The 12367-nt window shown below is 41.6% G+C and overlaps 1 protein-coding gene across 2 annotated transcripts; it reads left to right on the plus strand.

Annotated features, from left to right (window-relative positions):
• The first annotated feature begins 87 nt into the window (after positions 1-87).
• Positions 88-7836, plus strand: TMEM59 (transmembrane protein 59). 2 transcript variants are annotated; one of them, XM_066623988.1, is made up of 8 exons: positions 88-339; positions 2507-2612; positions 3173-3270; positions 3447-3599; positions 3838-3919; positions 4555-4636; positions 5385-5520; positions 6495-7836. In XM_066623988.1, exons 1-8 carry the CDS (start codon positions 157-159, stop codon positions 6645-6647), a joined length of 993 nt encoding a protein of 330 aa, XP_066480085.1. In that variant the 5' UTR covers positions 88-156; the 3' UTR covers positions 6648-7836. The 2 variants fall into 2 exon arrangements, with proteins under 2 accessions (XP_066480085.1, XP_066480086.1); XM_066623989.1 differs by having other exon boundaries at positions 5385-5493.
• Positions 7837-12367: the final 4531 nt, after the last annotated feature.

Raw genomic sequence — 12367 nt, forward strand, 5'->3', positions numbered from 1 at the left:
CAACAAAACTACATTTCCCGGCAGCCCCCTGGGCGCAGGCTCCCCGAACTCTCGCGATTTCCCGTTTCCCAGCATGGGAACCGGAAACAGGAAGCGCGAGAGGGGAGGCGAGCGAAAATAAACAACAACTGCCTGTGGCGCGGCCTGGGTGTCAAGATGGCGCCGAGGTGGTTGGGCGCGAGCTCCCTCCTGCTGCTCGCCCTGAGCTGCGCAGGGACTGCGGCCGAGGGGGCGCCTGCTCGGGACGCGCTCCCCGAGGTGTTTGAGCCAGCGCTGGGGAGCACCTCTCCGTGTCAGCGGACCTGCCGGAGCACCTATCCGCTCCACACCTACCCCAAGGTGGGGAGCAGACGTTGGTCTCTTCCCCTCAGCTCCTCTCGCGTCGCCGGTGGCAGCTGCTTGGCGTCCTCGCCCGCAAGGCTGAGCTGGTGGTCGGGACCCTCTGCGCGCTCGCACTGGGACGCCCGCACTCTCAGCGCAGGAGCTCTGAGTGGGGCTGGCTGGGACGCCTCACGGTCTTTCTCAAACTGTGGGTCGTGACTCTGCTTCTAGTGGGTCGCAGTGCACCCAGCTCCACCACTACTGAAAATGCAGAGCTGCTGGGCCAGGGCTCTGAGTGGGGCTGGCTGGGATGCTTCACAGTGTTTCTCAAACTGTGGGTTGGCACCTGCTGGGTGGGTCATGAGCCAGTTTCTAGTGGGTAGCAGTGCACCCAGCTCCACCGCCACTGAAAATACAGGGCACAGAGCTGCTGGGCCAGGTGGGCTCCCATTGGGGGAGAGGCATGGTGCTGTGCCCTGAATGGGTGGGAAGATGGAGTGCTGGAAGGGGGGGGTGGCTGTGTGGTTGGAGAAGGATCCACCCTGCGTTCTGCTTTGACTTCTGAGCTGGAACTTTGAATTCCGAGCATGGGATAAAACAGTGCAAGTGTGCTATGTACCAAAGGAATCTTTGACCAATTGTAGGTCAGGTTTGAAGCCTAAATTGATGATGTCACTTCCAGCCATGACATCACTTCCAGGTTGATGACATCACTCCCAGTGGGTCCCAGCAGATTGGCATTCTAAAAAGTGGGTCCTGGTGCTGAAATGTTTGAGAACCACTGCTGTAGTATATATGTTATCTCTGCTGAATTATGGTGCTGGTAGAAGCAACTGGCTGAACCTGTTCTGGTCCAAAGTGAAGGACAGGGTGTGGGTGTGTGTGTGAGAGAGAGAGAGAACATTTGGTAGCACTTCCTGTTGAGTCAGATCACCAACACATCTAGTTCAGTGTAGCTGTTGCTGCTGACTGACCACAGCTTTCCAAGTTTCAGACAGAAGGAAATGCCAGGATTGAATTTGGATCCTTCCGCATAAACAAGGGTGTTCTGTCATTAGGCTATTTATTTATTTAAGAGATTTATATCCCGCCTTTCTACCCAATGAGGACACTCAAGGCAGCTCACTATTAAAAACATAATATACATATATAAAGACATTAGAAACAATATAATACAATAAAAGCCTGGATATAAAAACTGTGAACCATCCCCCCAAAGGAACAACTGTGGTGCTGCTGAGGGAATTCTGTAAGGGGTTTAATAGACATCTGTAGATACTAGAAAGGGTCTCTTGAATTGCTAAATCAAGGGTTCACTGTAGAATACAAAATCTAAAGGATGAGGTCATGCCTCTCTGACTACTGCTTCTGCTCCTCTTCTCAAGGTAGTTGGCATGTGTCTGAAAGGGGGGAGGGTCTCTGTTCAGGTTAACACCACTGGGAAGTAGGTAGGTGGCGGTGACTTCTTGCCTTTACTGGGTTTCATCCTCATCTAGACTGAAGAGGCTATTTAAAACTCAATCATGGATCTTTGCTTGCCATCTTGAAATAGATATATACTGGTGATACAGCAGAACAAAGTTTGGGGATTGACTTATAATAGTTTCCCAGCCCCTGAGGGATTTGTTTTCTTCTGTAGTTTCAGTGTGCATTTATAAAGCTGAACTGGATGTTAATACTTGCATGCACAAATGCAGTGTTTGTTTAACACATCACAGGTAGCTATTACTGAGGCAAAATTGTAGCATTTACAGTTACCAACGAGTTCTCATTGCCTGCTCCTCTAACAGTTGTTTTTAACAAATTGAATCCAGTCTGCTGAACATATTGTTTTCTTCTGTAATTGTTTGGTTTCTTCTGTAATTACTTATATTGGATGTTTTTGGACTAGAAGTTTTAAAATAAAGTTACTTTTTAGTGTCATTAGCCATGCAAAACCATAGTAGTTCAGTTCTTAATTAAAAACTAGGGGGTCAGACTTGCAGTTAGAGTGACATTTGGACACGAGGGCAGGTGTTTTCAGCAGTCACTGTCCAGCATGTTTTGCATGCTTTTGAGATGCACCAAGTTTTTTAAAAGTTCATCAAAATAGCAAAATCAAAATAGCAATTTTATTTAATGATCAGGAAGAAGAATTCTATGCATTAATTAAAAAATCAAAATAGCAATTTCATCTAATGATCAGGAAGAAGAACTCTATGCATGTCAAAGGGGCTGCAGGCTCTTCTCTATTTGCCAATTTGTGGATGATGGAATTGACTTGAATCGGACAAAGCTGGAATGTGATTCTGGTAAGATCATCTAGCATCTTTTTCAGATTATAGTAAGTAAGGAGGTAGACATTACTAAAGGCCCACTTACAGCATGATATTAATTGCATGGTGCAGCTTCCAAAAGAGTATAACAACAAAAAAGGCAATCTGTGTAAGGTGCAGATATGGACTTATCTGTAAGGTAGAAATACAAATTTAAAAGTTAACTTGGCTTAAAAGCCCTTTTTATATTGGGCCACAAATAATCATCATAGGTCTCCATAGCAGATAAGGTAAATACCCTGGGATAGTTAACAACTGCAGCACCAGAGGGGATTGCCCTTCTGAACGAGAGGAGGGGCCTGTTCTTCTTGGTCTCTGCAATCTTGGTGAGAGTGGGCAAGGTATAGGGTGCAGCAAGACTCCTTGTGGACCTTTATCTCTCCTCTCACCACTGAGGTATTCCATGGTGTTGGAATGTGAAGTCCAGCATTTGCAGCAAGAATTACCATTATGTTAACTTGTATTCTATATTCAAGTGTACTTTAGTTGCTGACCTGGAAGGTATGAGATTACTAAGAACTTTTCTTCCTTTGTAGCATGCTCTGAGGCATATTTCACCCGGTCAGATGAACAGTATGCTTGCCATCTTGGATGCCAGAATCAGTTGCCATATGCCAAACAAAGACAGGAGGAAGTAAGTATTTAAGTTATCTGTTAAATCAGTGAATAGTTACTATTGTTTGTGTTTACACTCTCAATGGTTTTCCATGCAAACTATGGAGAGAAGAGTTCTGTAATACCTGATTTTGTCACTTTGATGTTAATATGTAAAAAAACTGTTGTGAGTCTGCAGTTTATTTGTTTTTGCAGCTCATGTCATCAGTACCAAGAATGCATCTCCTCTTCCCCCTTACATTTGTGAGGTCATTCTGGAGCGATATGATGGATACAGCCCATAGCTTCATTACCTCCTCATGGACTTTTTATCTTCAAGTCGATGATGGCAAAATAGTGATATACCAGGTACTTACTAGCCTGTTCTGCTTTTACAAAATTTAAAGGAACTTGGAGGGATATGTGGTGCACTTCTAGTTGTTGGTTCAATCAGGGACTGCCTGCCAAAGTTGCACCAGTGTTCCTCCTTACTGATTATTACTGTATTTCCCATGCCATAAATAGTTATGTACTATGTGTGTGTTAATGCCATTCTTTGTATGGTGACATTAGGATTTATTAAAGCTATGTCTTGTTGTAATTGCAGTCAAAACCTGAAGTTCAGTTTATTGAAAGTCCTGAGCAGGAAACTATGGATTTTAAAGAATCATCACTTAACAAAGCATCCTGTAAGTTAATCTCAGAGAACATTAGGGAACTGAATGCAACTAATAATGACTTGTAAGATCACTGTAGTCTTTGCATGCAATGAAAAAACTGCAAAACCATAAGAATTACCTGTCAGTGTTCACAAAGCAATCGACACTTCTGATTCAAAACTATTTGTACAGTGATTCTAACTAACCCGACTACCCACCCCCATCCCCCTAGTCCACCTTTGGTAGGATAGTTAAATGCATAAGAAACCTCATTGAGTTGTTCATGTTTACTATTTAGAACAGACTTGAAGGTTGCAGCCTCTGTCAGTTGTTGAAACGGTTTTAAAATTTCCTATTGCCATTTTCTCAATACAGCAGTGCATTACATCTTTAAAATGCTGAAAGATTCCTGAACTGGAGCTGTTATTTTTCTTCCAAGAATTTTTTTCTGCTGAACTGCAACCTACTGCTTAAACTTGACATTAGTTTTAAGCAAAGCGGTTTGGAGTGTTCAACAGTGTAAGCTGCTGAAAGAAAAGGAGCTGAATAGACAACAGTGTGCTTGTTGGTTACTCTTGACCAGTATGCATAGGGCTAGACACTTCACTGTACATGTAAGGTTGTATGGTAAAATTTAGTGAAACTATATTGTGGTTTTTCAATAGATCTACAACCAGACGGTCCACAGAGACACAATGGATTTTTTGAAGAGGATGAAAATGAAAACTTCTTTAAATGTATCTCAGTGTAAGTTACTGCTTTGTATTCTTGGGCACATAGAAGGCAGAAAGATATTCCACCACTTAATGCTTTATCACACGTAGTTCAGCTGCTGAGCAATATAATTCTACTCTGTCATGAGTTTAACAAGTTCTCCACTAGGCTGATATTTAAAATTAATACTCTGATTGCTTGTGTTGCATCTGACTGCATCTTCGTCTTGGAAAAAATTAACTATAGTATCCCAGCAACTTCCTTTTCAACTGAAATCACTGCCATAGCACTGTAAGATTATTTTTGGGCCAAGCTAGTTCATAGTATCTCTAGTGTTTAGCTTTTTCTTCAAGTGAAGCCAAGTGTGACCAGAGCCATTGAGTGTGTGGGTTGGTTTTGGAAACGAAAAATGCAATAGCATATTTACTGTTGTACTTTTCATTTCCAAAACCAACCCACACAGGCTGGTGTTCTGCCCTCATTGTTAATATGTAGGCACTTATCAAAATGGTTTGTTATTTTTTGTTCCAAAATACTTGAATACTTTAGTTTTTCATTTTAATTAAATGATAGTGAGTTGAGGCAGTGGGCATCTTAACTAAGTTCTGAACTCTCAAACATAGTGACTTCTTATTTTCTGGGCCAGCTTAGGATAGGGTTGGTGATGTGTATATAGCATCCAACCAAACCTAGCTTCAGTTGTTGTAAATTGGTTTCAGATAGAAGAATTGGGATGGGAAAATGGTCTCAGTGTGTCTTAAGATTGTCTTTTACATTCCAGAAATTCTGGTTGGATATTAACTACTACGCTTGTCCTCTCTGTACTGGTGTTACTCTGGATTTGTTGTGCAACAGTTACTACCGCTGCGGAGCAGTATGTTCCATCTGAGGTAATTATAGCCTCTCCAATATTCCAGGTATATCTTTCATGGGAGAAGTGTGTCTCTAATTATCCTTTTGGCCAATGCATGGTTACATACCACTGCAAATAGACATGTTTGTCTAGTAAAAGGTCTGACCTGCTTTCTTATTGTCTAGGGAAAATGCTAACTTTCTAATAGGCTGATGATATAATTCCCTGAGAGCAAGTGCAAAACTGGAGTGTTACTACAATAGAGGCAGTTAAACCTTGAAGGGAATTTAAAGATGGCAGGGCTGCAAGGACAGTTCCTAAAAGATCTTCCAGAGCAGGAAAGAAATTGACTTGGTTTGCATTCAGTAAGGTGTTCTCCAAATATGATGAGCATTATCTGTACAGTAACAGTATTCACACCATCATGCACAGTTCAGCCTAAAGTTATGACAAAGGACAACTATGTAAAGAAATGTATAGTAAAATAACTTATCAGAAGTGAAAAGCATGTAGCTACCTACTTGTCCATTATGTTGCTCACACATTGTTGCTGGATCAGACCACAATTCCTTGAGCTTAGGGAGGTGTTTACTTCCATTTAAAAAGCAGTGGCATTCAGTTGAATAGGTTGAGCATGCTTCAGATATGTCCTAAAAGTCTGTTTACTTCCTATTGATATACAGCTTAGCTTTGTTTTGGGATATGCACCAGTATCTCGGAGGCATCTGGCAATTTAACTCCCTATGGGTGTTTGTGTCTCCTTACCACAACACACACTGGTTTCCAGTCAACGAATTAAATACTTGTACAGTAATATTTCCCATAATAAGGGGGATTCATTACACAGTGAAAGCTGAGTGTTGCATGGAACAGTGCTATAGGAGATGTTGCTAAAGATAAGCCAGGAAAGTGGTGCTGATTGGCCTCTTGCTTCCCTGAATCAGCTGCATTATCCCTGCATCTTAAGGTCTGTTAGGTAAAAAGTAATGTCTAAATGAATTGCCAGCTTTTCTGATCTTGTTTGTTTGATTATTTTAGAAGCTGAGTATCTGTGGAGACTTGGAATACATGAATGAACAAAAACTGAACCGGTATCCATCTTCTGCTCTCGTGGTGGTTAAATGCAAGGCTAATGAACAAGAAGCAGGACCTCTACCTAAAAAAGTTAACCTGACTCAGTCAGCAATATAAATAGCTTTTTAAAGTGAATTAATTAGCCAATTTCTAAGACTTCTGTCAACTCTGATGACTTTTTCCAATTAATGGGCTTAGGGGCAGTCAGTGTGTCAATGCAAATAAAGACAGAATTAATGAAGATTCTACTGTCATGGAACTCAATCCTTTCCACTCGTGAAGAGAAAAAATCAGATGTTGGGCAGGTGGGGGTTTGTAGTGCACTTTTGTCTGCATCTTTTTCTGCTTACCAAAAATCTTAAGTATTGTCAACACACTTATTGTTCATATTACAAACACCTGAACTTTAGAGTATATATCTGGAATCTGTTTCAAAGAGCGTAAGGAATCTACAGTAGCCAAGGAAGTCTAAATTGTCCTCTCAACTGTGGATAAATGAAAGTAACATGTATAGCTGCTTGCAGAAACTGTAATTCCTGGAACAGCCCTTTTCCCACAAAAATAACAATCCTTTCTACACTTGATACCAGATCCTGGCATTGAAAGCATGTAGGTCAGAAACAAAATTTTATTTTATTCCTCTATGTTGGGATGTCACTTCTGTATTGTGTTCCTTTTGAAACAAATTTGCTCCTGAAATAACTATTTAAAACTCGTTTGTATTGTTGCTGCAATCTTTACCCTGCTTTAATATTTGATATGCTTGTCATCTTGGGGTGCTGACTCCATTTTTAGAAAATTGATTCATAAAAAGAAACAAAATTGTGAGTGAATAGATTATTTGGACAGCTGTCTATTCTAGTATTTAATTGATCACTCTGTATTTGTAGTATATTCGATACTGTTCACACTGACCCTCCCTGAAATGGATCTCTTTTAGAAAACTAATTTAACTAGAATACCTCATTTTTTTTAGATGTACAAGGAAGCAAGTGTCTAACAACTCTGAATCGGTACATTTCCAGAGCAGCTTCAGAATTCACATTACTTTGAGTTATTTGTTAATGTTGTTCTAAGTGTGTTGTATTTTCAAGATTTGTGTTCCTTGTTATGTAGAACTGATCCTGAGTCTTTGATAGTTCTTGGCTAATCAGTAAAGGTGTATTGGAAAAGGATGAACACCTTAATTTAATCTACTAAAGTGTTCATCAGTGGCTTTTCTTCCGAAGAAGTCAACTATTGTAAGTCTTGTGATGGTGGCACTAACATTCTGGATACAAGCCAATAAAATCAAAATGAGATGCCATTCTCTGTCTCACCATTATTGTATCTCCCAGTATGTACAGTATAAAGACTAACTCTCATTTAGTGGTGAGAAAAATGGTTTTTTAAATAAGAACTAAATGTTTGATCAAATATTGCAATGGGATATTAATAAACTTGTAAAGGCTGTCTTGAAAGACTTGAACATTGATCAACTAGTCCACAATGTTTTCTAAAGTTTGGAACTTTCCCTGTTTCTTATAATGAGAAAGTTAGCACTCAGTGCAAATGGACTGCAGATATTGCCTTGAAATTGCTGCTTTCAAAGCAACATCCGCAGCTCATTTGCATTCTGTGTTGTGGAAGTTGTGTTGCGGGTTTATTCGATTTTGCTGGTTTAAAGCTTAACTCGTTAGTTTGCGCTCGATACATTTTTTGTTTTAAGCAGATTCTGGTGTAAATCTCCTGCCTATTTTCTACCTTGTTTGGACCTTTTTATCATTCCAACATCTTCCTTGATGCCTTAGTACATGGTTCTCAGACTGTGGGTCCATGGCCCACCGGTGGATCATGACCTACTTTTTGGTGGTTTGAGAACAGCCTGCTACTTGTGGGGAGCACTGCTGCCCAATCACTGTTACATCCACAGAGGCTATAATCTTCCAGATGCAGTACCCATTGTTCCACTATAGTTGACTGTCTTTCCCAACTGACTTGTAACAGAGTTGAGAGACTCCATGTCGGACCTTCCGGCCCGACAAGGAGTTCAGGATCCAGTGGAGCAGTCCTGTTCTGCCTGCTCCCTGCCTCCCCCTGTCCCAATATTTCTGCTGGCTGGTGTTGCTGGAATGCCAGCTGACCTTCCGAGCAGCACTGAGGCTCAGCGCCAGCGGCCCCTCTCCAGGTGCTGCAGATGTGCCTTATAGCATATTTGTGATGCTCAGAGCTTGCAGTACACATGTATTGCCAGCACTAAAGAACTCAGGATTGGGATTGGGATTCAAAAGGTCATGCAACTCCCTTTACCAGTTGAGAGAATACGATGCTCCATAGGGGGGCTTGCCTGCCCATAAAGTCAGTCCAAGTCCTCCTGGCTCCTGAGATAGCATGTTAAATAGTGCCTTCCCTTACTTGGAGATGGGCCAGCCTTGCCTCTTCTCCCACTCCATTAATAGGAAGAAGAGAGTGGACGACTGGAGAGTTTCTTCCACTCTTCTGTTTTGTTCCCTGGATTGAAAAAAGAAAATGGGAGTGGAAGGAGGAAAAGCAGTGAAGGTGAGTGGCCAGCTCCTCCTGCCCTGGACCCTCTAGGCTTCTGTAAGAATCCTTGACTCACAAATCTTTTAGGGTTATTTGCAACGGTCAACAGGCCTCCAGATGTAAGTCAACCCATTGACATATATCTGGACTTTCAGAAAGCATTTGGCACAGTCCCTCTCTAAAGCCTCCTGAGAAAATTCCACAGTCAAGCAGTAAGAGGGCAGCTTCTGGATTAGGAACTGTTAGAAGACCAGGAAAGGGAGGTTGGCTGTAAAGAGGCAATTTTCACAATGACAAAAGGTGAAAAGCCATGTGCCCCAAGGATCAATCTTGGGATTGGTGCTTTTCAACTTGTTCATAAATGACCCAAAGACTGGGTTAAGCAGGGAGGTAGCCAGGTTTGTGGATGACATAACTTTTCCAGGTGTTGAAGAGATTGAGAAGAGAGCTTTTTGGAGCTCTCTAAACTGGGGGAATGGGCAGCAAAATGGCAGGTGTGCTTCAGTGTAAGTAAATGTAATGCAGATTGGGATAAGAAATCAAAACTTCATATATGCTAATAAGCTTTCTATGATGAATCAACTGAGAGATTCTGGAATGTTGGTGGACAGCTTGATGAAAGTGTCAACCCAGTGTGTGGTGGCAGTGAAGAAGGTCAATTCCATGCATGGGCTAATTAAAAGGATTAAGAATAAAATGGTCACTATTATGCCACTGTACACATTGATTGTAAGGCCACATCTGGAATATTGTGTCCAATTCTGGTCACCGCATCTCAAAAAGCATATAGTGGAAATGCCAAGGGGTTAGAAGTAAGCAACAAAAATGATTAGTGGGCTGGGGCATCTTCCTTCCAAGGAAAGGCTTTAGTGTTTAGGGTGCTTCATGAAAGAAAGGAGGTTGCTGAAAGGGGACATGAGACATAAAATTGTGCATGGGATGTGTGAGAGGGAAAAGAACTTTCCTCTATCCAGAACCAAGGCTATCCACTAAAATTGACTTGCAGGAGAGTTAGAACAGGTACTGCCCCCAAAGCATCCAGGAAGCAGCTGAGGGATTGGAGGAGACTCATCCAAGCAGCTTCAGTGCAGAAGCCTGATAACATCAGGGGCCTGCCATGATGAAATGAACCCTTTTCTCCTGCTGTTGCCTTATCCCCCAGCATCTTCTAACATATGCCTTCCTGGAGATAAGCCTGATGCTTCATATGCAATGAGCTGGGTGAGTCATATTAAAAGGAACTGGCCCAAGAACATCTCTTTGGTGCAAAGCATTGTCCCAACCTCCCTCATGCCCACCAGTGACCCTTCCACTCTGGTGCCAGAGCTTTCCCTGGAATGCCTGCCAAGGTGGTCGGGGGGCGGGGGGGCGGGCCTGGGGTTGTGCATGGCCAAGTCACCACAGCCTTGTGGGATTTGGACCTTATGGCTACCATCCACATGCCTCTGCTGAAACTTAATCAGTTCAGTCCCAGGGAAGGAATGGAGGTACAGCCCTTTTAAAGCTCTAGGCTAAGTCCTCGATCCTCAAAGCCCAAATCTTGTCCTCAATCTACCCTTACACAGATCATTGATGAAAACGTTGGTGCAAACATTTTGCTTTGTAGAATTGGTTTATTTGCTCCATCAAGGCTCAGAAAAAAGAATGTCATGGATTACTTGGACTAACACACAAGTGGTAGCACTCTTATTTAGAACTCCAATAATTGTGGAGATGGTATTCCTACCATCATCAACCAGATCTAGGTGTAGCCCAGTGTAAGTTTATCTTCTTTGCACAGCTGAGCCATACCATATCACAAACGGCTTCCTCAATTTTTCAACACAGTCAGCTGAGTAGACAGGTGAACACTTTCTGGGATGACCTTGTAATCACAAAATTACAAAGCAGATTAATTCTTAATACCCAATTCTGTTCACCAAACAGAAAGAAAATGGTTAAAAAGATATATTCTTCCTATTTTTCTAACTAAAAGATTAGGTGTGAATTTTAATGCATTTTAACCCATTCAGAAGTTATGGATAAACAGTGAATTAGTGAGAGTCTTACTGTAGTCATACTGTAGATTCCTTTGGGCATCATACTGTAGCTCAGGGGAGAAGAGTATGTTTTATTTGAAGATTTCAGGTCCCTGGTCATCTCTGGGGGTGATTATACCCCTGTCTGAAAGCCTAGAGAGCTATTGCCAAGTCAGTATAGATAAGCTGAGCCAGATGGAGTCTGACTGTAGAAGAGGCAGTTCCTGTGTTCTTATGCCAAGAGAAAAAAGTTTCAGTCTTCAAACATTTGTAAGGAGATTTACAGCAAATCTGCTTTGAATGGACTTTGCAAGATCCTTTTATGTGGAACACTTTCCCATTCAGTTTAACAGCTGTGAGAACAAACCTAAGGGTTTTCTTTTTAAACTATGTTTCTGATACAGGAAAAATGAAAACTGAGCACCTGAAATGATTGACTTTTGTCTGATGCTTCTGAGCAACTGAAGCTGTAGCTACCTGCCCAGCTGGTGATGGTCTTATCTATGTGTGACCTTTACTAAAATGTCCAGCAGGAGTCAAGACATGATCACTTAGTCTTTCTCATTCATGATGTCAGACAGAGGGGAATCCTTGTGTCCCCACTTACTTCCTTTATCATAGGTATGACTCAAAGATTAGAATGACGCTTTTCTCCTGGTCTCTGTTTCTCCTAGTAGCCAGGTAACACCACGCCAGGAATGTGTTTAGTCATTTGATCTCTTATTAAAACAAGGCAGCGTGAAACTTCTTCTTTGTATTCGTACCTGGGAGCATAATTCAAACACTGATGGAAAAATGGTCAGAACAGTCCCACTTACTAGCTAGCACAAACCTGCAGCACTTTGTGGGGGGAAAATGAACAGAACCCATCCTCAGGTAATATCATCCATCCCCTTATTTCCCAAAACATGGTTTCCAATTATTTTAACCTGATTGTTCAGCCACTAGTTCTTGTATTTTAAATTTGGTGGTCTCTGTTGGTTTTTTTAAACTACAGAGACAATATCACTTAAGCTTTAGAATCGTGTGCGCGCGTCTGTATTTACCTACAGAGAAATGGAATCAGCGAAGTTAGAATGATCATAGCTTTCATTAAATCTGTATTATACAAGTTTTTGAACATATGCAATTGGACTGGGTGTATTTTACTCTTGAAATAGTCCAGCAGAAGAAATTATTTATGTGAATGCAATTTTTTTCCTGTTACAAGATATTTTATTTCTTTGAATTACAGAATTTTGATACAGCTTCATTTGATTCAGCAAAATTGCACTTCGCTGCTGAAAGAGGTAATCC

The sequence above is a fragment of the Tiliqua scincoides genome, chromosome 4 (assembly GCF_035046505.1).
Source record: "Tiliqua scincoides isolate rTilSci1 chromosome 4, rTilSci1.hap2, whole genome shotgun sequence".
Classification (NCBI taxonomy): Eukaryota; Metazoa; Chordata; class Lepidosauria; order Squamata; family Scincidae; genus Tiliqua; species Tiliqua scincoides.

Coding starts and splice junctions, on each gene's coding strand:
- TMEM59 (XM_066623988.1), top strand. CDS start 157: ATGGCGCCGAGGTGGTTGGGCGCGAGCTCCCTCCTGCTGCTCGCCCTG. Junction 2,613..3,172: donor AAAGCTGGAATGTGATTCTG/GTAAGATCATCT, acceptor CTTCCTTTGTAG/CATGCTCTGAGGCATATTTC. Junction 3,920..4,554: donor ATCACTTAACAAAGCATCCT/GTAAGTTAATCT, acceptor GTTTTTCAATAG/ATCTACAACCAGACGGTCCA.